A 25,336-nucleotide genomic window follows, 5' to 3' on the forward strand; every position below is an offset into this window, starting at 1 on the left:
TCTGGCAGCTTGACAATCTAAGCAAATCTGCTGCTTAAGGAAGCCCTCTGAAATGGGAAGTAACAAGTACAATGGCTTTAATTCTGCCAAGGTTGCACATGTTGGCCCCAATCATAAAGAGGGAATAGGAGCAGAGTCTCAAGCTTGAGCAGAGCGTGACTGAAATCAGGAGATTTCTGCGCAGATACAATCAGGGCCGCTGCTTCCTAAACGTCTGTACAAATTCCAGCTAATTCCCAGAGCCTGAGAGCGGACGCTTCCTCACTGCAGTGCTCCCTCTGGAGGGAGAAGAGCATTTCTGATAGTCAGCTATCCTGAAGTTTGAACTTCCAATGTTTTTCTGTGACATGCCTCAAGGCTGCTATTTTTTCAGTACATCATATTCAAATTTCTTACAGGTTTATACTCTGTTAAGATAGTTTGCTGTCATGCAGTTGAAAGAGACACTGTCAAAAAAAATCACACTTTTCCTCCTGAAGATATTTTACTAGTGTTGCGGTGAGCACCTGAGATGAGTGTAATGCACAGATGAGAGTTCGAAGATGTTTCTGTGTTTTGTCAGCTCCCTTACGTGTGCGGTGAAGCTGACACCGTTCTGTGTATACTTAGCTTCCCCTATTCACACGGGTCTCCCACACCGGAGGAGAAAAAAATATTTTGGAGAAAACATGATGCTAAATGCAAAGCCTTTGCCAGGGACTCGAAAGTACGTGTGTAGCACTGATTTCTTTTAAACTGAAGATTAAGTTGACAGAGCCTATTTCAATATCAAACCTTTGCCTGACTGAGGGAGATACTAGGATTTGCTGACCATTTATTAGATGCTCCTAAATCAACCGAGCAATATTACAGACCCCTGGAAAAACATTTATTAATGGTAATGTATATGAAGAGATACATATCCTTTCTTTCATTTAGTCTGGTTTATGAATGCATTTGGTACTGTATTCTAATTTTATACTTTCCAGCAAGGCTCAGTTAAAATGTCCTATTTCCATTTATGGGGGATTTTAAGAAACCCACAATTTAATCATTTTTGATAGAGCCTGATCTTCCAAGGTGCTTAGTGAATTCCTGAATTCCCACTGACATCTAATGGAAGAGCAAGTCCTCAGCACCCCAAAGATTGGACCAGAAGGTCTATTAGTCTAATTCTGGCTAATCACAAGTTTTTTATAAAAGGGAAAAGAGAGAAATGAGGGAAGAGGGAGAGAGGAAAAAGGATTCTGTTAGACAGGAAATAAGGAAGAAGGGAGATACAGGGGAAGGACAGAGGATTGAGAGAGGATTGGTGGAATGAAGGAGGCGAGAAGGAGGGAATGAGATAAATGTGATTAACTGCGGTACCAAAGCCTGCCATTATTCTGAAGTTAATTAAACTTTTTTGTTAAAAATATTAGGACTGGGCACTTGTGGGGTTTGCAGTTGAAGTTCAAGAGCAATCTGGACTAATTGAACAAAGGGTTTTTCATAAAACCCTGCTGTGGAGAAATGAACACAGAAGATTCAAGATGTTAAATGTACACCACTCAAGTTAAAACCACAAAGTACCAGGGGTCATTATAAACTCCCCTCTTAGTCATGCTTGTTGTCATTAGGTATAATATACTAGCTTTGAGAAAATGCTTAATGCCACCTGTGGTTATAGTCTTGAATGCTAAAATATGCAAAAATGTTTAATAGAAATGGAAACACCCCCCCAAAACAAAACTATATCTGATCTTTGGGGATACCTGGAATGAAATCTGTATCATGGCCTGTTTTAATTAGTAATGTTAAAAATTGTGCCAAGTGATCTAATAAAATATTTACAGTAATTTCTTTCAGAAGAAACTATTTCCTTCTCTGTGTTCTTTACCCTCTCTGAGTTCAATGCCCAGATTCCAGTTCACTAGTTCCCAAACAGCTTTATTACTTGGTGTTAAAAATACTGATTGCAGAGAGTCTAGGAAACTAATGGAACCAGCCTGAGCTCGTGAGGGACATACTGAGAATATCAATGTTTTTGAACAGAACAAACAAAATATGTCTAAAGGTCAGTGTGACCCAACTGGAAACGTTCTCTAGCTGTGCTCTACCAGCTTTTAAAATAAAGTTAATCTTTGTGCAATTTTTGCCAGGGGTAAGGTAGGCAGAAAGGAGGAATGGACTGCCCATGATTGATGCTGATTGTATGCTATACTGTACGGAGGGGGAACGTACTTGGATACCACGGACGGGGGCACTGTATAAGGACCTGAATCCAATGTAATAGAACAGCTTCTAGAAAATGGCTACCCAAAGCACTTGGCCGAGTACTCAAAGCAGCAGGTAAAAATCCGTGTCACGAATTCAGGCTGGCTGCAAAGCTCTGTCTTCATGAAAACGGGGCTTGGAACTTATCTGTACGATGAATTTGCCCCTTGCCTTGTATGATGTTGCTACACAAGGAGCCCCCATGGCATAAAAGAGAGCGAATGACTGTGAAGCAGTCCCTGTGTGCAGCCGTCGAGTTCAGACTTCTCACTAGCACCACGTCTTATATTGCTGGCATTCGTTAGTCTCTTCCACGTGGTCTCAGGCTCATCTCTCTTTGGAGACTGAGGAGGGTGCTGAGGGCTGGAACTTAATGCCAGCTGTTGGGTGCTGTTGCAAGTTCAAGTTGCTTCCCGAGTTCCATGTATAAGGAGTAACAGCCACTCCAGGCTACTAAATGCCACCATTTTATCATGAGTGGTCTTGCCCACCTTTTGCACCAGCTAATTATGGACTGTTATCACAGGGAGGGCATACTGCAGCTACAATACTGCCTTTGTGTAGGAGGTGGCACATGCTGGGAGAAGGAATGAGCCTTACAAGGACAGGCCACAACTGCAGTCTTTACACTAGGGAAGCACACAGACTGCTTGGGATCCTTTTGTCTGCGAGAGATGGTGGATAGTGCAGCCTACGGCAGTACTTGCAAGCGTCTTTGTACTGAGGCTTGGGACATCGTGTTGTTTTTGGGCAATGTGCTCAGAAGGCCTAGCCAGTACAGCAGTCTCTATTTGAGTAGGGCTGTCACACTTGGTAAATCTGCCCTTTGAAGCACTTCTGCATTGGTAGCTTTATCTTGCCATTTGAAGTTGAGTATGCAGCATAAAGAGCACAGGTGGAAGCAGGTTATGCATACGTTGTCCATGCTTCCCCACCATACATGAGACTGCTGAATATGCAAGTGTTGTACACTAGCATTTTGGTCTTGATGGTAAGCTTTGAGTTGTTCCATGCTGTTTTAACTAGTCTGCTGAAGGTGATGGCAGCCTTTCTGATGCGAACGTTAAGTTCTTCATCCAGTGAGAGGTTGGCGGTCACTGTGGAGCCTAGGCAGGTGAACTTCTAGCTGGTTCTCGTTAATAAAGATTGATGGATCTTGTGGAACTCCCTGTCCCAACACAACTGTTTTCTTTATGCTGATGGTGACAGCAAATGCCTGGCAAGCTCTTAGAGGTGCTCCATGAGTTCTTGTAGTAGGTCTTTGTTGTGGGCTATAAGGGAAGTGAATAGAAGCTCCCTGATAAGCACCTTTCTAATTTTAGTCTTTACCTTAAGTCATGACAGGTTGAAGAGTTTCCCATCTGATCTTGTGTGAAGGTATATTCCACCTTCCAGGTCTTCAAGCGGGTAGGTTCAGGAGCAGTGAGAAGAAGATTACAAAGCGTGTAGGGGCAAGAACACATCCTTGCTTCCCTCTGTTTCTCATCTCAAACAGTAGCTTTCATGTTCTTGTGGAAGGAACGTCTAAGACTTAACAGGATTTGTGAGCATCTCATCTTTTCCGCGACTGCAAACAGACCTGCTTCACTGATGGTATCAAATGGTTTTGTTAGATCCACAAAGGTGATGCACAGTGGTCAGTGTTGCTCTCTGCACTTTTTTTGAAGTTGCCTCAGGGAAAATATCATGTCTATGGTTTATCTTCCAGCCCTGAATCCACACTGAGATTCACGGTAAATATGGCGCAGCAGCTGTTGTAGATACACCAACATGATTCTTGTGAAAGCTTTTCCTGCTGTACTAAGTTGTAAGATACCTCTGTAGTTATTGCAGTCACTCTTATCTCCTTTATTTTTATACATATAGTGACAATGTTTGCATGACGCATGTCTTGGGGCACCTCACTCTCTTTCCAGCTTTTGAGTAGCAGCTGATGAAATAGGCTTCCTTTGCTGGACTTGAGAATTTCCACTGGGATGCCATCTTTTCCAGAAGTCTTGCCACTTGATAATAAATCAATGGCATTACTTAACTCTTCTATAGTGGGCTCCACATCTAACTCTAGCATGACCCGTTGAGTTGGCAGGTCTAGTGATTTGCTGGTAATGTTTCTTTCTTGTAAGTATAGCTCTGAGTAGTGTTCAGCCCAAAGAGACATCTGCTTGTTTATATCTGTAACGGCTTCACCATTGCACAATTTGAGAGGAGCAACCTTGTTGACAGTAGGGCCTCGAGCTTTCTTCAAACCATTGCACAGGACTTTTAGTTTCCTGTGTCTGAGGCTGTCTGCATCTCAACACAGAGTTTAGTTTAGTACTGATTTGCCCAGTGTCTGGTTGCTCTCTGTACCTCATTTTTTGGTGCTCTCAGTTGGCTTCTTGCTGTGTTCCAGATAGGCTGTGTTCTTGATGCTGACAAAAGGTAATAGTTCTTCTGCATTTTCCTCAAACAGTTCATATCAAATGGCCTCTTTTCCCCAAACGCAGCTTTAGCTGTTTCACGGATTGCAGTTCTTAAACCTTCCCAAATGTCCTCTGTGTTCTTTTATACTTACTTCCCAAACATGTCAAGTTTGAAAGCTTTCACAAACTGTTAGCACTTCCTCCGATTCTTGGCGTTAGTGGTATTGATTCTGGACTTGCTCCTAGGTTTTCCTCCATGTAGTCTCTCGGATGTAATATTCACTTTGTTAATGATCAAGGAGTGGACGGTGTCACAATTGGCGCTGTGGAATGTGTGGGTCGTCTGCACTGAAGGTAAATCTTTCCTCCTAACAATAACAAGGTCTAATTGGTGCTAGTGACCCGATCATGGACGTTGCCATGACACTGATGATTTTTTCCAGCAAGATATGAATTGGTAATGCACAATTGCTTTTGGGCACAGAATTCAAGAAATCATTGGCCATTTTCATTTATCTTGCCAATGCTAAACACCTTGGCAATCTGGCCATGAGTTGTTGCCTGCTCTGACTCTTGCATTAAAATCTCCAAGGAGGAACAGTTGCTCGGTTGATGGTATTCCTTTGACAACTTGGTGTAGTGTCATAAAATTTATCCTTCTCCTAAGGCATGGAGCTGAGTGTTGGTGCATACACGGTGATGATGTTCACAAAGCTGATGACTGTCTGAAGTCTAAGTTGGATGATGGGTGTTTCTATAAGCTTTACCACCTTGTTGCTCACAGTGAAGCTGATGCTGTGCAGAGTATTTTCTTTAGTAGTTTTACCTTTCTAAAAGAAGGCAACACTACTGAGTGATTATGCTCATCTACCTTCTGATGGCATTTCCTCCATCAAGGGTTCCACTACCTTCCTTAGGCGCTCATCCACCTGAAGCTGTTAGTGCTTCCAGAGGTTGCCAGGTTAATTAACCACTACCCAGCACTTGGCGTTGAGTAGTACAGGTTTACTGCTTATGGTCATAACGGGAGCAGGTTTTCAATCCTGACCTGACCACAGACTGCCTTCCTTCTGCTCTAAGAGATGCAAACCAGTCCAGAATGGGGGCAGAAGAGGCAGGGCACAGTCCTGTTCTTCCTGTACTAGCTAGAAGGGTCTGGCCGAGCATCCTCAGACACTGTGTAGTAAGGGCTTTCTCTGCACGCTATGGCGTTCCCAGAGGTCTCCAATGGAGCTGATGGACTCCTCCAAGGGCCTGATTCCACCCCATCCCCAGACAGGGCCCATCTGCAGGTTACCCAAACTGTGGCAAAAGGTACAATAGCTGCTACTCCTGCAAGACCAATCTACAACTGTGGAAGCACTCTATGTTCCTCTTCCTCCTTGGGAAGAAGGCACATTCACACCCTTCTCTAATGTGGCTGTGGCTTTTAAAGCCTCAGCAGAGCTGTGTGCATTGAAGACTGGTAACAGCTTTTCCATAACCACAATACCTTTTACTTGCTCTAAGTGATGTGTTTCAATTTACCACAGATCACTTCTTTTAAGTTAGTAAGACTAATGTAACTCGGCAAATAGGCAATTAATACTTGCAATTAATAGTCTACAGCACTTTAGTGGGAAGTAATCTGACAAGTAACTAATGTTTAAGCCTATGTAGACAAGCTAGCAGGTTCCTGTTTTACTGAACTGACATTGAGAAAGTTGTCTTTCATAAACTGAAGCAAAAATTAAGAACCTTGATTGATGCCATTTTGTTGACAATTGGCATTCCAGAGCAAACCAATTCAATTTTGTTCTTTTCAACTTTATGTAATTTAGAACAAATTTGACCAGTTTATCCCGGGAGCAAAATTGAAACAATCATTAAAACAAACCATGGAAATGCATGCCATCAGCTACTGTAATATCTTCCCATTAGCTTTATTGTTGCAAAATGCATGAAAGATTATATTTTTGATAAGGAGGCTGGCAAATAAACTCTCATTCAGTAATAATATTGTGGCGAAAGGCAAATAATTGATGATGATTGTGTCAGCCCTCAAAGCAAAATGTGCTGTACATTTGGTTTAGTCTGTTCTGGGATTTTCTCTGTGTTGTCACACAGCCATCAAAATAGGATGCCTCAATCCTGCCTTATCTACTCCTTTAACTAATCTGGCAGGGGAGGGAGGAGCTTGTTTCTTATAATCTAAAGAAAGCGTAAGAAGCCCTGGTAGCCTGTTGTTCTCTGTTATTCCTGCCCCTTTTAATGTCACGTACTGGCTGATTGATCCAGCCTACACTCAGCTATCCAGAGTCCGTCCCCCTTTCCTCTTCCCCCATGCTGGGTTATGCTTAGGCTGTGATTCTGCTGTGATAAAGAGAACGAGGCTTTCTTGCACTGCTTCTTAATACAAGGAAGGGGGCAGAAGGGGGAAAGAAAGGAAAGCACCTTTGGGTATCTACTTTTTTGCCCACCTCTCTCACTACCTGTTGTGTGGAGTGGGCAACAGGCCCCACAGTAAGGAATGAGCTGCTCTAAAAAGTGGGCAGTAACTTATTCCTCCTCCCCAGGGCCGTGTGAAAGCAGAAAAGGAGCTGTGACTTGCCAAGTCACAATTCTGTGACTGTTCCTTGACCAGTTCTACTTTGCCCTGGCAGACCACATTTACAGTTGACGTGTAGATAAAATATATGAGGATGTTTCAGAAATTAACAGCAATTTTAAAATAAAACCACTCGGTGTGCAATGCAGTTTGTGGACCACATCACTTCTCTAGATAGTCATGAATGATGGGGTCATTTGACAAAGCTGCTGTCAGTGTTCCTGCTGCTGTACAGTTTCCCACTCTGTCACAGACCTACAACACAAGCAGCTGTTTTACCCTTAGTTTCTGAAACGTGCTTGTAGATCAAAATGAACAGGACACATGTTAATGAAATAACACCGTCACCTTTAACAAATACTCTTAGCCCTTGCTCTTAGCAAACTGAGGGGCCTGTAGGTCTGGAGAGGTGATCCACCTCTACACCCCCCTAAAGCAAACACAGCTGAGTTTGATCTTTACTCACATTGGTTAGAGGTACAGTGCTTCTGTCAACCTGTACCGAACCCCGCTCCTCCCTTTGCTTAGGTTTGTTCTTTTAAAGCAGTGGCATGTGTACACAACAGTACCAGATTTTACTTACCTATGCCTTGTATCTCTGTTCCTAAAATGACAGTTCAGGAGCCAGAAAAAAAGCAAAACAGCACACATCAGTTGGCAACATTGACCAAAACCCACAACAATCACCTCTGCCTACAACACCCCCCACCCCAGACTTATTCACTTTGTACAGCCCACCAATGCACCATGTAGGAATCAAGGAAAGCAGTCAAGTCATTCAGCATCCCACCACCACTTTATCCATCATTTCTCTCACTCCAATTTAGTTGCTTCTTTTCCACTGCCCACAGCTCACAGACAATCCATGCGCAGTCTTAGCTCTAATCATGCTAGTTGGAAGTCCAGCCATGTACTTGGATATGCAATAAAGGCTTGGTGGGGTATAAATTACATGGCACATGGTGCCCTGGTGTAATTTGGTACTTGAAATGAGTAAAGGCTTAATCCTAAAAAGTGAGTGGTCCCACTGATTCCAGTACAGATTAGTGGCTTTTCAGAGAAAGGAACTCTAGTGGAGATAAGAGTGGGCAAGTAGCACAGTATGTAAATAGCAACTGTGAGAAAAGCTTTACTGTAATATTGTGGGGGCTAGGGCTATTTTGTACCTCCCAAGAGTAAAACTGGGTGCAGTGTCAATGGCAGGGGCAGGTGTATCGAGTACAGTGGCGCACAGTCTTACAGCGTCATGGGCCAAATGAGCAATGTGGGGTCTGTCTGCGGGTGCAATCCAGCATACCAAATCCGGCCATGTACCAGCCTGACCCTGCATGCTGGCCCAACCCCACGCCTGTGTGATCTAGAGCATAGGGCCATGTTATCTTGCCAGTGGGGCTTTCTATGGGTCAGGAAATTTGACAGCAAAGGAACGGCAATTAGCCCGTGGGGATCCCTATTACTGCTGGATGACATGACTTCACAGACTGGAGATTGAGCACCACTGGTATAGCAGGGTAGGTACTGGACAGTAGCCTTTTGGTGGCAGAACACCCCCTGGATCGAGAGATTTGTGTTTTGAATGCCTGTGACCTGCATATGTCTTAAGATCCACCCAGCTTTAGTTTGCTGTGTTTCTAAGAAAGGCCTGGGAAACAATTTAGCTGGATCTACATACTTTTGCACTCAATCTGCCCTTAACAGTAAGCACCAATGCTCTGTGAGCTCTGACCATATTTGAATCTATTACTCTGTTCAACTCTTTCATCTTAGGTAGTTAAATTGATTTAAAGCAAAAAAATGCTTTAAAATCTTACTCTACCTTGAAAAATGTATGCGAAAAATATATGGGGGAGAGGATTAAGCGTGTTCAGTTTACACCTTTTTAACCAATTACATAATTAGGAAGATGTAACATAAGCACCCCTGCCTCACTTAACTGATCGCCTTAAAGTAATCTTAAGGTTTCGGATATATATGTTGTTTGACATTAAATAAGAAAGACGCATCGTTTCTGGGCAGCTAAATTTGGCTGATCCCTCAGGCCACTTAAAAATTTTTCATTGAATTTCTCATAGCAGTATCATATTCATGATAATAAATCTGAGCACCAACCAATCAATGAAATCAATGATTTCTTACCGTAGTTCTAAAATGCTAATGGAATTTCCTGAGGGAAATATCCGTCTGACAAAATTGAAGTCTCCAATATATATACTGCCATCAGGGCCACAAGCCATAGCAACTGGGGCAAAGAGTTTGTTGTTGAGAGCAAGACCATTGCAATTGGAGCAAGAGACACTTCTTTGGTGTCCGTTACCCATGACAGTCGAGACAACGGGGGGCTGTTGGGAAATGAACATGTTCTCACCATTTCCTTTGTGTACAATGCCTAGATGGGAGAAAAGAGAAGGTTGAAGACAGAAAGGAGTCATAATAAAAAAGCAAATAAATTAATTTTGCTCAGTTTTTGTGCTCAGCTCTGTTTTGCTTTCATTATCCCACAAAAACATCAGCGGAGCCGGCAACGAGAAAACTTGTTCTACCTACACATTCTGAAAACACGGGTGTAAGTTCCTGGCTTGTTATAATGCTGAAATGAAAATCATCTGGCAGGGAAAAATGCAGGAGTTACTGCATTCTTCAACTTACTTGTGTATTTTGCAGTGCTGCTGAAAAGCTCTTTCTTGAAAAGGAGGAGTATGATCGGTTCTTTTAAAGAGTTAAGGAAAAGAGTCTAAGAACCGACTTCCAATTCTAACCAGCCCTTGCTCTCAGCTCAACAAGCGTCTTGTTTGGGTAGTGGTTAGTGACTATTTTAAGGTCTGCGATCATGATTAGAGCGCATGGTTAGTTAACACTCTAACAAATTGACTGTTAATTGCAGCGGTATCTAATTTCTTGGGGATTACTATTTAAATATTCATTTTATTCATAAATTTTTATTAGCCAGTGCTGGAATTTCTTAGACACTTTGAATATTTAATTAAGGGAGATTAATAGCAGGACTACTCCGCATTTTTCAGAAAAGGGCATTGAACTGCAGTGTACAATCAATATTCAAAGGCAAGCTGCTGATAATGTATAAAAATGGTGGTGACTGCAGTATAGCTGAGTTAAGAATAGAAGAGGAATTCTGATCAGCAATGGAATTTCTTACCAATGAAAATACAATATGCTCTGCCATAAAACAGAAAACAGCTTTTCAACTTGTCAGTATTTCAGCACTGAGCAGTAGGACATATCATTCAAAAATCTTTCCGATTATTAGGTTGGTAATATCAGATCTTGTACTAACATCTATTTTCTCAGGTAGATATTCTTTTTTTATATAACCACATAGCAATATAGTTAACAATTACCCTCAAAAATGACATGTTATTACTATACTCATGGCAATTTTAAAACTGAAGAGAGGTATTCTACAGAAGTCTTCCAAGACCACAGGTTCCAAATCCCTTGGTTCTATTAGAAAGCCCAAATAAGAAGTGCGATTAAGGAAATAAAACACAGGCGAATATAGTTTTTGATTACACTGACAAGCGATAGCTGTGCTTCGTAGGAGACACCGTGCCACTGGCATTTTAATATCCCAGGTTAAAGCCAGAACAATAGAAGACATGCGCAAAACCCCTTTGTACTGCACCGTGTTCAGCTTTTGAAAAAACCACCCGGCTGAAAGGTTCCTTTGTTGGTATTGTCACAAGAATATATGTTTCATCCAACTAAGCATAATTCCATTCCATGATACCACAGCATTCAATCTTGCTCCAGCTATTAACAACACTTTCTCGGCAGTATAACTTCAGGAAGTGCATTGCTCTTGTTACAGCTTTCTACCACTTCACACCACAACCCACCGCAATCAATCTACTTGCTATGTAAAATGAACCACAGACACAACTCATCCATTGCCCTGAGTCTGAACTGAATACCAGTCTAACATTGATGCAACTCCATCCACTTCATAATTTAAACAGCACAGGAAATTATGCATTAAGAGACACAGGGTGTGTCTACATGTGTGCATTTACTGCACAGTAACCAAAATTACGACGCAGTATGGGCGCACATCTACACGTGCACACCCATACCGCGCAGTAAATATGATGACTTATGCTGACTTGAATGTAAATTTGATAACGCACTATTGTTCAGTAATGACGTGTGTGTGAATTGACTTGGATCTAACCTTAGTCCCAAGTCAGTCCATGTGCAGCGTTAATGCGATTTAACACCTGCACATGTCAATGCCGGCCTATTCCTGCTTACTGTGTAGTAAACTTAAGCTGGTGTAAATGCACATGTAGACATGCCCACATTCAACTGCTTTAGAGTCTCCTTAAATGTTGACACAGTTGCAACTGTAGCAATCTTATAGTCCTTGTTTAGAAGTTATTTTGCAGTTTGTAAAGAAGTTTGAAATGGAAATTCCCCTTGGAGCCTAGTGGGTGGCACCTTATATGGCTTTCAAAGAGGAAACTTTTCAAATTTATTTATGAACAACAAGGGACAGGATATGTATTTCCCTTTGGAGTTTAGACTCGGCATAGAAGAGGACCTTGGAAATATACCAACATAATCAATGGAAATTTATTTCTTTCCCCCACCCTGTAAAACCATTTTCCTGACAGGAGATGTTGGCCTTTGTCTGAGGCTCACTATGTAAAGACACTCTCTCATCTGTCTCATACAGACACCAATATATAATTAGGACTCCAGAGAGTTTGCCTGGCTTTTAAAAAATTTAAGCATGTGCTTAGTTTTAAGCATGTGAGTAGTCTCTTTGATTTCAATCAGTACGTTGCTGGATCGGGGCCAGAGCTACTGCATCTGTAACTTCAAAGAATTAAGTTCCTTTAACATGGAAAAAGAAAACTTTCTATATACTTGCCCATCTAAAGAATAATCCACTTCAAAGGAAATACTGGTTAATGGGGCATTCATTCGTATTCATGAGCTAGCTGGACAGTTCAACAGTACTTTATGCATTCAGGAGCTAATATGCAGCTTTGTGTGTTCTCTAAAAGCAAAGGCCAGATTGGCCTCTTAGGTACTTCCAGCTCAGGCTTCAATATCCTTAAATATTAGACACTTGGCTCTAGGGAGTAATTCAAAGAAATGGAATTAACCACCTTGATTCCCTATACACTCACTGGAGGAAATGAAGCATCTCTGAGGGGCAATTCAGAGACCAGACATTGACTAGGGAATAGGAAATGCTGAGCATATGTCAGAACTTCCATCCTTCCTGGAAGTCAGGGCTGCAAGTAAAATGCTTCTATCCACAGGATCCAGAACCTTCTGAGGAGACACCTAATGATAGTGATGTCTACCCTCCCTGTAATAACCTAGTGCTTACAGCAGGAGACTTAGGCTGCATATACACTTTCAAATAATCTGGGAGAATTCTCTCAGGTTTGTTCTCTTGGTAGAAAAACTTACCCAGAGCTGCATGTATAGGCAGTTGAATGCTGAGGCCCTGAAGAATGGAGAATTTGCAATGCTGACACTGTGCAGCTGGGGGAAGGGGAGCAGGGGCTGTGAATTTCTACTTAGCATGCTCTGCAGGCTCCGTTAGTCTGCCTGGTGGCAGGTGGCAGCAGTGCATAGGGCAGCCCTGATTGGCTGACCCAGACTTCTCATGGTCAGCCTGTGTTTCTCTCCAGCACAGTGTAGGGACTGTGAAGGGGTCATGTTCTGCTCCCTGCTTGAGCAGTGGAGGCCAATGAGTGACTCACTGTCTCCTGAGGCATGGAGGTGGATGCTGGATGACTTTATTCTTTTCTGAGAGAAGCTACAGCACATACAGATATTTAATTCTAGTTGTTCCCATGTTATTTTTCTCCTGCAGCAGCCATTTTTACTGAACATCTGTACACTTATGGTTTATCGTGGGAGAGCAGCGGCTATAGGTTATAGGACAGTCTGGCTGGGAACAACCTATGTTACTTAAGTGGGGCCACTTTGAAGATATAGAGTCTGACTCCTTGGCTTCAAGAGTAGAATGCTTAGCTGTCAGAGGGGGAGACTATACCCTACACTGCTCATGCATTTTCTCTTAGGCACAGAAATAACCATAAGAATAGGGAAGCAACAGCAGAAAGTCTGCTGGGAGAGAAGACTTTATTGATGGAAATTGACTGCAAACTCTGTATCACAATATAACTGATTAAACTGATGTTAGGGTAAAATGAAAGTTAACAAAAACCATTCAAAATAAAGAACAGAAAAACTTTACATTTGAATTGTGTTCCTGATGTTATTCCTGCAGTTGATCCAGTGGCAGCATTTCAAAAAGGAAGTAAATCTATGGCCTCTGAAAATAATTGCAAGAAATTCATATTTGAGAAAGCTGTTCTATCATCATGCTTTCAGCTCCTCTCAAACTGAACATAAACCTCAGATTCATTTTTTCTGTCTTTAGGCTTGACTCACAACCTTAGCCTTATTTACATGTCTGGGTTGCATAGCTGAAATTGAAGAGATTTTCTTAACCTTTTGGCTAAGGCCAAGTAGTAGTCTATTATTTATTCTTGACCTTTTGGTAATGGAGCTGAATATCTGGTTTATCATTTATTTGTGGGGCTATTTTCTACTAAGTTAGATGGATAATTGCTATGTTTAATTATTTTTCCATCTTGGACTCCTCAAGCATTTGTTCTTACTTTAGAGTGCTTTAGAGAACTTTAGAGTACTCTAAAGCTCACTGAAGTCAATGAGACACTTCAGTGATTTCACTTGGTTTTAGATCATGTCTTATAACCCCAGTTCAAGGAGGCACCTATGTATATGCCTAACTTTAGACAAATTAACTTCAAGGAACAACATGTACTCTATGCCTCCCATGACTGGATACTTGGAAAGGGAAAGGTGAATAACAGTTTACCCTGATTTAAATCTTAATCTTTCCCGGTTTGTGCCTGTATGTTAGGTGGGAATGTTAGATAACAAATACTTAAAGACTGCATAAAATTAAAATCCCTTCTTAAGTGTGTCAGATGGATATTTATTCACCCTACTTACATGAAAATATTAAGTGCTTGCTTATATTTATTTGAAAAGGCAGATGAATAAGCTGAACAGGACTCCTGTAATGCTTAGGTGTTCTTAGCAAGCAATGTTCTAGGTTGCTGCTCTGTTGTGAGGCCCCTTTAAGACGGTGGTATGCAAAATAGAGAGAGACAGGAAAATGTTACTTTCAATTTCCACGATAAGGAACCACTGGTCTATTTCTGGAAATGTTTTAAGCAGTAAACATGGTCAAAGCAGGATTGGATTGAAAGGGAAATACATGTAAGATCCAATGTGTGCATAAAGACCCAATGGAAATAAGGGGACAAAACAAAGCCCCTGAGAAGACGCGCAATACAGTAATGCAGGATCCTCTTGAGCTGATTGTTATTCGATTCTGGTCCACCTGATCACTAATGTAACTAAAAATGAGAACGTATTATCCTATAGTCCTATTAAAGAAAGCTGCTTCAATTAATTAGACTTTCAAAATGGCTTTGGTCTGTGTCCTTCCCCCAGCTGGGAGAGGAAGACCCCTTTCCCCAGGGAAAACATAGGTATAAGAGTTAGTGCAAGTCAAAATTTGTACTTATTTAAATCACAAGGGTTTCTCAGGGATAGTACTAACAGGAATATGTAGAAGAGGCTGCATCCTTTTGAAGTAAGCATAGCATGAAAATTCAGGTGCGTTAAACTGGGCCTCCGCACGCATCTGAATGTGTGCCTGTCGGCAGTAAATCTGCTCCTGACAGGAGTTCAGTTTAGGGCTGCTCTGTTCTCCCCCCCTGCAGCAGCCAGGGGGATTTCCAAGCTTCCCTGGATGCCAGTCTCAGGCTTACAGGGGGCACAGGGGCTGGTCCTGATCTTCGCGGGGCAGGGGAGAGCTGCTTGGGGTGCCAGGCAGTTGCCTCTCAGCCACATGGAGATGGGGACACTCCCTCCCAGCTACATGGAGGTTGGGACCTGTCCTGCTTTCCATGCGTCTGGGAGAGAGCTGTCCCAGCTTGGTGGGATAGGGTAGAGGCTATCCACAGGGCAAGGGAGAACCGTCTGGGCAGCTGGCTTCCAGCCATGTGGAGATTGGGACCCATCCTGATCTCCACGCGGCTGGGAGGCACCATCCCACCGAGCCTGGGCAGCTCTCCCCACCCCCTGTGGCCCTCTGCACTTTGCTCCTGGTCAGTGTCTACACATTCACTTTGGCATATTAGTTTAATGCACTGATTTCTAGTACCTTTATCTACAGGTACTAGAAAATGGCACATTGGACTAATCTACTATGCAGTAACTGCTGTGTATGTATAGACACTGATGCTTCACTGTGCATTAGATAAAAGCATCTCAGATACATCCCCTGTGTAGCTTAGAGATACCCCCAGCTTTAAATGATCTAGCTTGGATATTGGAAGGAATCTAGCCACAGCAGAAGCTCGAAGCAGCCTGTGTGCTGCAGCGAGGACTGCCTAAGCTAGCCTGTTTAAAGCTAGCTTGGGTGCCTGCAATCTGAAGTATAGCCAGTTGTCTTATACTGTCTTTGGGAGCTGCTGCTAGAAGAATTTATCACCACGTGCTCTGTGCTTGTTGCTGAAAGGCATAATTTAGCCCCAAATGTTTAGCCCTTGGGTCCTATCTTGACATTTACAAAGCCTTTTAGAAACATTTTAGTGTGAAAAACAATGGGAATCATTACAATCGGTATGAAGCCTGCACATCCATATAAATTGGTGTTTTTGCCAATAACTGAGTCTTGAAATTAAGCTATGTCAGTGGCAAATTGGCACTAAAAAGTAGACTGTGTGGCTCACAGTTGGGGGCTGGGCTGCCTGAGGTCAGATTCCTCTTTGTGTTAAATGTCAATAGCTGGCATTTAAGAAAGACAATCTATACTAACCAATAATGTGGGGCTGAAAGACCCGCTGTTTAAAATGTCAAACTATTTCAAATCAAAACAAAAATCTGGATAATTTACAAACTAAATCTGACCTTTTGTATATGGAATATTTACACTGTACTCATATGCTGGACAACAGAATTTGTGAAAGAACTTGACAGCTTTATATCAGTGTAGGAATCTGGGTAACAGTTGTTTGCAGGTGGAAATAGATTTTAGTGGAGAGAATCTCAGCTGATTTAAACTTGGGGAGCTATGTTGAAGTTAACAGTGTGCAAACTTATGCTTACTTAAGGATCTGAAGCCAGGTTTTTCACCATTTTTTCCCTACATCTCCATTATCTGCCTATCTACATACCTATATATTCCAGCTGCTGAAATTTACTATAACATGCATTCACTTCATAATTTAAATGCACTGAGGGTCTGTCTACATGGTCTAATGGCAATGCCTTTAAGTACATGGTGGGTGACAGTACCAATTCCATTACCTCTGAATGCCAGATGGACACAGCTACTGTGCTTCCAGCTTAGGGGACAGCCAGTGTGGAGGACTGTGGGTGGCAATGGTGCCAATGCTAAGTATGGCAAGTTCACTGTCTAGATTTATCCCATGGGTTCCTATTTATAGCTACTGGGGGGAGGGGGGATAAGAACAAAATGTTAACAACCTGAAAACAGATTAATGCCTTGAGAAATTTTAAGCAGAAATCACATTAGGGAAATAAAATGATTCAGCGGGTTGTTTTGCTTAGCACTGGTGAATGCTGCTGGACTTCTAGCCTGAACTGTAACCTAGCCAAAGGACAATGTATGGGCAGGTATGTAAGCTTCTACACAGTCTTTGAAATATACTTTAGAAACACCATATCTACATGCAAGTAGCTGGTTTGGTTTTCCTAACCATTAGATTTTCCACTTCCCTGATGTGACTGCCAATAATGGTGCCAGCTGAAGCCAGTTTTGTGGTGAGTACATCCAACGAGAAGATGATGTGTTGTAAAATTGTTTCACATAGACCAACAAACTGCAACAACGGCCAACCCCCATTGTCCAATACTGGATTCAAACCAAAAGCTTATCACAGAATATTAGAACAGTAGGGCTGGAAGGCTACTTCAGGAAATCATCTAGTCTCCCAAAAAAGACATAGCCTACGAGGGGATTGAACCCTTGAGCTTAGCATTAGGAACAGCATACTTTAATTAACCAAGCCTCCCTGTGCAAATATACTCTAATCATTTAGCTAATTTTAGTATCTTAATGCTTTTATGTCTTTCAGCTGGGGTCCAGTGTACGGTTCCTTTATAAAGGGAATTGACCATTCCTATTAAAACGATATATTAACAATGAGCACCTAATTCCTCATTGTTATTCTGCAAACACACTCCTCTCCAAATGTCTGATCAGTAAAGAAGGAACTTACCGCTTTGTGGATTCAATATGTGGTGTTTGTTTATGGCCCAGCCTCCCAGATTCGAAGCATCCATCTCAAAACCCTGAAGGATTACTGTCCTTTTTTCCCACAGAATAAAATCAGGGCATGTTTCATATTCATATCCTACTGACACTGAAAATAAATCATTATTGAAATGTCAGACTATTTTTCTAATTACATACTTTTCTAACAAACTAATTTTCATAGTTACTTATATGTATTTGTACAGCTCAGTTACACACATATGCGTATACTTTTCTTAGTGTGGATCCAGAATTGTTCAGTTACAACATCTTTCTTAAATGGCTGAACTACAGCTTACTGAGGGAAGTGCTGTTCAAGCAAAGGGTTGAGCATTCAAATCTACTAATCCCATGCTTTTCCTTTTTAATACAGGTGATAATATTGGCATTGAGTTGTAATAAATTACCACCTGTTTTCAAGAAACCCAGTGAATCTCAGATGCTCCACTTGAAGGTCTGCTGTGGCATAGCACTCAGAAAAATGAAACTAAGCAGATGTAGTAGCTTACCTGAAAAACTGGAAAACACAACCCAGTTCTTTCTGAGTTTTAACACAAGCAAAAAAGCTTAAAAAAATGTTCCGAGTCAACCCAAAACGTTTTTCTTGATTAAAAACAAAGTGTTTTGTTCAGATACTTTCATTTTTTTTGTTAACTTTTTTTTGAAATCAGGGCAATTTTCAAATGGCAATTCTAAATAACAAATGGAAAGGTTTCACTTAGAAAACATCAAAAACCGAAAGTTTCCAGCATTTCCCCAAGTGAAGCACAAGAACTTAAATGGTGCCATTCTGGGTTAGAGCAATGGTCCATCTAGCTCAGCATCCTGCCTCCAAAGTGGCAGTAACAGATGCTTTAGGGATGTCAGAGGATGCATCACAAATAGGGATCCCAGGAATTTGCACTGGCAGCATGCGGCACGGTGGCTTCTTTAATCTTGGAGTGTCCCCTGTGTGTCCCCTGCTGCTATTGTTGGAGAGGCCCTGCTGCTTGCCACCTGTGCCTGATGGCCAGGAAGTGAAAACCGCACCTTCAGGTGCAGGCAGCGAGCAGTGGGCGACGGGGCCCCTCTGTCAATCAGCAGTGGGGGGTGTGCGGGGGGGAAACTCCAAGATTCAAGAAGCCCCTGAGTCGTGCACCTCTGGAATGAATCCTGGAGATCTCTACCTATGATACAGCCTTTGACTTGATGGAGTCAATCCAAACGCTCCAGCAGTCTCGTGTATTCAGCGTCCCCGCGTTTCAAAACGGAGGCAGGGGCACTTTAACTTTAGCTCGTTGAATCAGCTTAAGTTAACTGAAACACTTCCTCCCAATCCCAGAACATGTGTAAAAACACTCTTGTATTCTTGAACGCTTGAAACACTTCATTTGAAAATTACGTTTTTACATTTTACAACAATTCCTTCTTTTTTCTTCTAAAGCTCGCTGCTAGAGTTGATCCAAGTTCACTATCTGCTTTGGTTTCCCCCAAACTCCACTGTTTTAGTGAAATTATCTGTCAAAATTTTGCCCAGCTCTACTGGGGAAGCATGTGATATGATGGCTTGTTTGTAAGATAAATATTTTATTCAAATCTAACAGACTGCTCCTTCTACTGTGAGCAGAGCTTCCCCATTAATTTAGCCGAGAGAAGCCTCTGATTCTCCTGAAGTCCCATTCCCCTGAAACCTATTAATGTTGTTGTATGTTTAAAACTTTATAGGCCTCAATCATTATACTCTGTGCTCTGCAGCTGGCTCCTCTACCCCTTGCAGTCAGAAGAGGCCCCAGGGCTAGAGCAGAGCTGCTGTTATAGAACGGCCTTTTTCTTCATCCGCAAATCCTACCGCAGGACTGACCATTTCTTCCAAAAATTTTGATAGTGGGGTCAAGTCATTAAGAGTCAACAACAGAACAAGCTAGATGTTAAAGTACGAGGGAATCAAAAAGCAGGTTGTTAGTATGAAGCAGCATACCCCATGACTGGTACCCCATCCTACAGCATCTTCACTTCAGTTAGGCACTCTGCAAGTTCAGCTCACGGTGAGGCATGCGTATTATCCAGCCCGCTACAGATAAGTTTAGCAGATGTCACCCACAATCCTAGTAAATGCATCATTATGGACCCATGGGGCAGAATGGCTTCTGGTGTAGAAGTCAACAGAGATATGATCAATTATACCAGCAAGAAATCCGTACCCACGGCTCTACAGCGGTGCACGTCCTCGGATTATGCTATGACGTTGCTGCTGCTCCTTTTTGCCAACACGTATCATTCCTGAATTCCCAAATGCTCTTGAAAGTTCATAACCCCCTTTCGTAACAGTTTCACTGTTGTCTCATCTCATTCCTGTTGTATGCAATAAACTCTTGGCCCTTCCTGTCAGTGAGTAGTACTTGGATGACCCCCTGAACGCACTAACTTTAACTGTCCACATGAATGAGCAACATGCCTCAACTCCATTTTATTTCTCAGGAACAGAAAGAATCTCTTCATATCGAATTCTACACAGAAAGGAGGAATGTATCATCATTTTAAATCCTCTGAGGTATTCACATTTCACTCTTGAGGCTTCTTACTTAAGGCCGCTTTTGAGGCAAAATAATTATGAAATAGTGAATCAGCCACAAAGACCACTGGAAACAAAGTATCCGTTTTTCTGCCAAGTTTTATCGGATACAAATATTATGATTTCTATCACCATTACCCCATAATGGGTGCATCTACCCATGCAATTAAGAAGGAGCAATAAATTCCAACGCAGTTTGTGATGGAGTCAACTGCTCTTGGGCATGTCTACATGTGCGCCTGGGGCTGCAGCACTGTGAGCCGGAGCGGAGCAGCCCTGGGCTGGCATGGGGTCTGCAGGGCTAGCCCTAGGCTTCTGTAGGTGGCACTGGGCAGTGAAAGGTGCTGCCTGGGGCATGAACGTGCTAAAGTGCAGGGCTAGGTAATAGGCAGCCCCTGTACCTTAGCATCCTCATGCCACAACCAACCTGTCACCGTCTACACGTGTTTCAGTGCATGCAAGTAGCCTGCTATAAGACAGTATTGTCCCCAACAATACTATCTTGTGGCAGAGTTAATTAATTTACTGGGCCCCAATACCAGCACATATGTAGTTGGTGACGCTTTACTGTAGAGCTAATTGGCCGACTCTGCAGTTAAGTGCCTGTATCGAGGCACCCAATAATATAATCTCTAATAATAAGAATATAATATCTAATGATAAACATGCCTTGTTTTGGGGGTTCTGCATGTGAAAATCAGGTTACCAATCAGAAAAAATTCACTAGCAGGCAGCATCCTGTTTACAAAGTGGCTGAGAGATCATTCCTTAGAACAGGGAACCAGTCGGTGCAAAGTATTTGAAAACTCAGATCCCTGGCAACTACACAGGCTGCCACAGAGCTGGTCTCAAAAGGGTGATTAAACAGTGTACCAAGTGCCTACTTATTTGCCGTAAAATTAATCGGAAGAATCAAGGTTCAACAGTTTTGGGGGCTGAAATATCCAGAGGCCTAACAGGGAATAAGAACATATGCATCCCATAACAGGGTTTACTAGGACCTCAAGTCTAGGTATGCAGCAGTACGTGGGACTACTTGTCAGCCAACTCCTTTCCCAGGAGGCAGGAGCAGTTAAAGACAGCCAGGCAACGGCTGCACGTTTTCTCCGCTTGGGGCCTGGAACAGCTGAGCGAGCGTGGGGCACCAGCTCTGCTGGCTGTGAATTACTATCACCCAAAAGAAAGACAGAAGTGGGGGTTGAAGCATATTTCTGAATCACAGTGACTCCTGCGGGCCTCCTCCAGGTCACACAGGATCTTGCTCGGGTCTCAGTACAACATCTGGGTATAATTGGAAGATAAAAGTCTCAGTGAATAAGAGCCCCGCATGAAGGTGCTGCTCGGTCTTTGCTGAAGGGATTTTACCTGTCTTAGTTATACACATACCTTCCTATAATATAATATCTAGCTGCTTCACAGTTGTTGTTTTTTTGACTGTATTTGCACTCACAGCCTCTCCCTGAGCCTTAGGCGATGTCTGCATTGCATTACCAGGACAGCTGACATTTTGCCTGCAGGCAGGGCTGTAGTTGGGCCCATAGTGCAGATGCTGCTCAGCTGGCAGGTGTTTTTTTCTGACAGAGTAGCATCCATGCCAGCGGTGTTCCCTAAAAAGCTTCATCAGCTATAGGGTCTGATCATTTTATACTCAGGTACCCATGACAGTTTAACTTTGTAGGATAGACTAAGTCCAAGGGCCTCTCTATCCGTGATTCATTCCTTGTGTACCACTTTACTTCCAGAGTAAGTGTCCACACATGGGGTTCTTTAGGCACAGCTATTGAGATTTAAATTCGCCCCCTATCTTAATCTACCACACCATTCAAATGTAGATAAGTCTTTATAGTTGAATCTCCCACTGTCAGCACCATTATGGTTTTCTCTCATCTTGAGAAAAAACCCCCCTTCTATTGTTATCATTTTTGCTATAAATGTAAGATCAGGAAATTGCCTCAGTGTGAGGGGCCTTGGGAATAAGCAAATGCCACCAGACATTTCTCCAACAAAATTAAATAGCTCCTTCCAAGCATGCAAGTACATTCAGAAAGTCTATTTTTTTCCAAAAGTGTTTTCTTTTTGGATAAGATACCATAGGAAATGATTATGTGATTGTTGTTGCCAATAATCCTGAAGAAAAATGGAAGTGTTTATAGTGTTTATAATACTAAAGGCAGATGGTTATATTCCTGAGCTTATAGGACTTCAACCTGCTGCAATTTAATGTAATTAAAATGAAGTCTGAGCAGAATCCATTATTAACTATTGGTAATACACAGACACAGGGAATTATTTTGACAAAATTCACATAATGGATGTAGATAACAGTCCCCGAGTACTCTCGTCTGTCAAATTAAATAAGGCTTTATCGGAATCTAACAAGCTAAGCTAACAATGCACTTAAACATAAAGATTTCTTCTGCTTCTATTTTGTCAGAAGGGTAATTAAAATTAACCTCAAAAGAAATTGGACAAACCTTAATTAAATAAATAAAAAGGTGCACACATTTCATTCGATTTTGCATGAAAATTTCTTTGTTGTTATTTATTTAGCATTTTGCAATGGAATATATCATTTATGACATCTGTAATATAGTTATTTGGTTATTTACTTTGGAGTCTGGAAATATATTGGATCATAATTACTGGAAAGTCTTTCAGGCGATCCAGAAGGGAACTGGTATATTTAATTCCTGCCCAGGGTAGGGGGTTGAACCTGATGATCTGTTTAGGTCCCTTCTGACCCCAAGTACTATGATGCCATGAATTGTTTTGTATTATATTTACTAGTATTAATTTTTTTACTATTATTTTATGTCATTTTCTTACATCTCATATTTAAATATCAACAACAGTAGAAAAGATTATAATGACTTTGCTGTCCATACATGTCATGTATATATTTTAAATCACAAAAAAAGAAGATAAAAATGTCAGATCATTTAATACCATTCCTTTTTTGTACCATGCACATAGGAATCTATATTTTATAAGTAACTGGGTGCAGATTCTACCTCTCTACTCTGAATAGCTCCTTTCTCTGTGATAGGATCTTACACCTATGGTACAATGTTAATTCCACCTTGCTAAAATATCGTTTCTTCAGTTTTGTACACACCTTTTATAGAGTTGGTTGTCATAATACTATTCTTTGCTGACATCAGTTAGATTGCTTATGAAGGTAACACTCATTGTGAGGAACAGCAAAAGAATGGGGTCCTTAATGATTTTTATATTTTGGGTCATTTTATTTCTGTGTTACAGTTTTTCTTATGGAAAGTTCCACTACTTAAAAAAATCTACCGAAGTCAATGGGACTGCTCACAATACTAAGGTCTACTGGTATGATCAATGTATATGTAAGAACTATTTGCAAGACAAACTCATAGAACACAGAACAGCCACCCTTTCCTAAAAAGATATAGAGCACAAAAAAATCCAATAACAAAATTCTGAATGTATAAGGAAATAGCTCGGATATATGGAAAACATAATTAAATTAAAGAGTCTTTTCAGTAGTAAATCAGAGTAATCATTGGCCTCTGAAATGTGTAGGGTTTATTTTCACATAAATTTGTTCAAATAACAAGTGAAGAAGTTTTAATGGTTTCAGACATCAAATATAATAAGTAAAGATGCTCAAAAGTTAGAATTTAATAAACCCTAAGTGGAAATGACATTTTAAATGTCACAGCCAAAAAATGACAGAGGCAATGACACAGTGAAGGTCATAGTTAGAAAGTAACATTCAGAAATATAGACAGCTGAATAGGATGCTATTAGTACCTAACCATTAGAAGAGAAGAAAAAGGACTTTTGAACTTAGGATGTCAAAAAGGGTTTAAAAGAGAAATGTAAGAAATAAGAAAACACGGTTTTCTAGAAAATTAACAAGTCACTTTGATTAGCTGAGAACTTTGATTAATTTAAAATTATGTTAGTTTGGCATCCTCTCTGTCAACGGTGTTTTTCCTGCTTCAAATATGTTACTACTTCTATTTATCTTAAAATGATTCAACATACCCATTGCCTCTGCCAGGCCAGAAACCTTTTGTCCATATATGTCTGTCTTATTCCAGGCAAACGTGTAGACCAGGTTGGTAGCAGCCGGAAACCACTTCTGAAGTAGACGTCCTTCAACAGCAACTATTAAATGCACTTTTGTCATTCCAGCAGGGATGGCTGCATGCGTTAAAATAATACGCAACAAAGTTTTATATCCAGGCGTCCGACTGCTCAGATAACTGAGCTTCACAAAACTGGAAGGAATTGGGATTTCCTCCTGGACAACCTTGGGAGGGGAGAAAAAAGAATCAGTTGTACATACCGTTGTTAATAATATTCCTGGCTTGGAATAGTGCTATTTTTATTGTTCTCATCAAATGCATAGGCTTTTTTATAATTCAGTTCTTGATGTGTGCAGGGAATACAGGCTTCACTAAAAACTGATTTCCTTGACCTGTTCTCAAGTCTGTATCAGGAATAAGGGAAAACCATCAATAACATGCAAAGCTGCTCTAAAAGAATGTCCTGCTGGATGACAGTGCATATACTTTTCTAAGCATCAGCCTTCTTTTCAAATTTTTGTCTGCAGCACATATACCATATTTCACAGTGTAGAAACTGAGGTTTGAACCTCCCAAATTTACCCTTAAATTTCCACCTCAGCTTATACGCCATATCTGGGCTTCAGGGAAGTTGGATTGGGTTCCTGGGAGGTTGGACAGCACCCAGACAGCTACCAGCCTGTCTGGCCAGGTATGGGACAGCACTACTGCCATGGGTGGAAGGACCAGCCCCCCTGCTGTTCAGGGACTGCCCGGCCCACCAGGAGCTTGCCCCCTGGCTGCAGTGGTGGGGGGGGGGGGGCAGGTAGGCTCTGCCAAAAGCAGGATTGGGTCTCTTGCCACTTCTGTATTCAGCAGGCTCCTGTGGCTGGCAGGATTCCTGGCACCACCCAGGAAGGGGTTGCCTCAGCCCATGGGCAGCACAGACTGGGGCAGCTAGGGACGTTGGACAGGGCCAGCCTCCCCCTCACTGCTGGCTGACACCCCATGCTGCCCACAGGACAGTCTCTTCCCAGGTGGCACCAGGTGTTCACCTGGCTGCAGGAGCCTGAAGGCAGGAGTGGTGAGGGGCCCGGTGCTGCTTTTGGCAGAGCCTGCCCACCCCCCTGCAACTGGGGGGTGAGCTGCCAGGAGGGT

General features: G+C 41.9%; 1 protein-coding gene across 1 annotated transcript in view; it reads right to left on the bottom strand.

Moving 5' to 3' along the window:
* TENM1 (teneurin transmembrane protein 1) overlaps positions 1-25,336 on the bottom strand; it is a 508,339-nt gene that overhangs the window by 82,613 nt on the left and 400,390 nt on the right. The window contains exons 17-20 of the mRNA XM_090059290.1: positions 24,156-24,423; positions 17,550-17,693; positions 9,361-9,610; positions 7,808-7,828 (exon numbers count right to left, since the gene is read on the bottom strand). Coding sequence (XP_089915416.1) covers positions 7,808-7,828; positions 9,361-9,610; positions 17,550-17,693; positions 24,156-24,423 — 683 coding nt within the window. The remainder of the gene's footprint in view (positions 1-7,807; positions 7,829-9,360; positions 9,611-17,549; positions 17,694-24,155; positions 24,424-25,336) is intronic.

Source organism: Crocodylus siamensis, chromosome 8 (genome assembly GCF_052110815.1).
Source record: "Crocodylus siamensis isolate JL-2025a chromosome 8, ASM5211081v1, whole genome shotgun sequence".
Lineage (NCBI taxonomy): Eukaryota > Metazoa > Chordata > Crocodylia > Crocodylidae > Crocodylus > Crocodylus siamensis.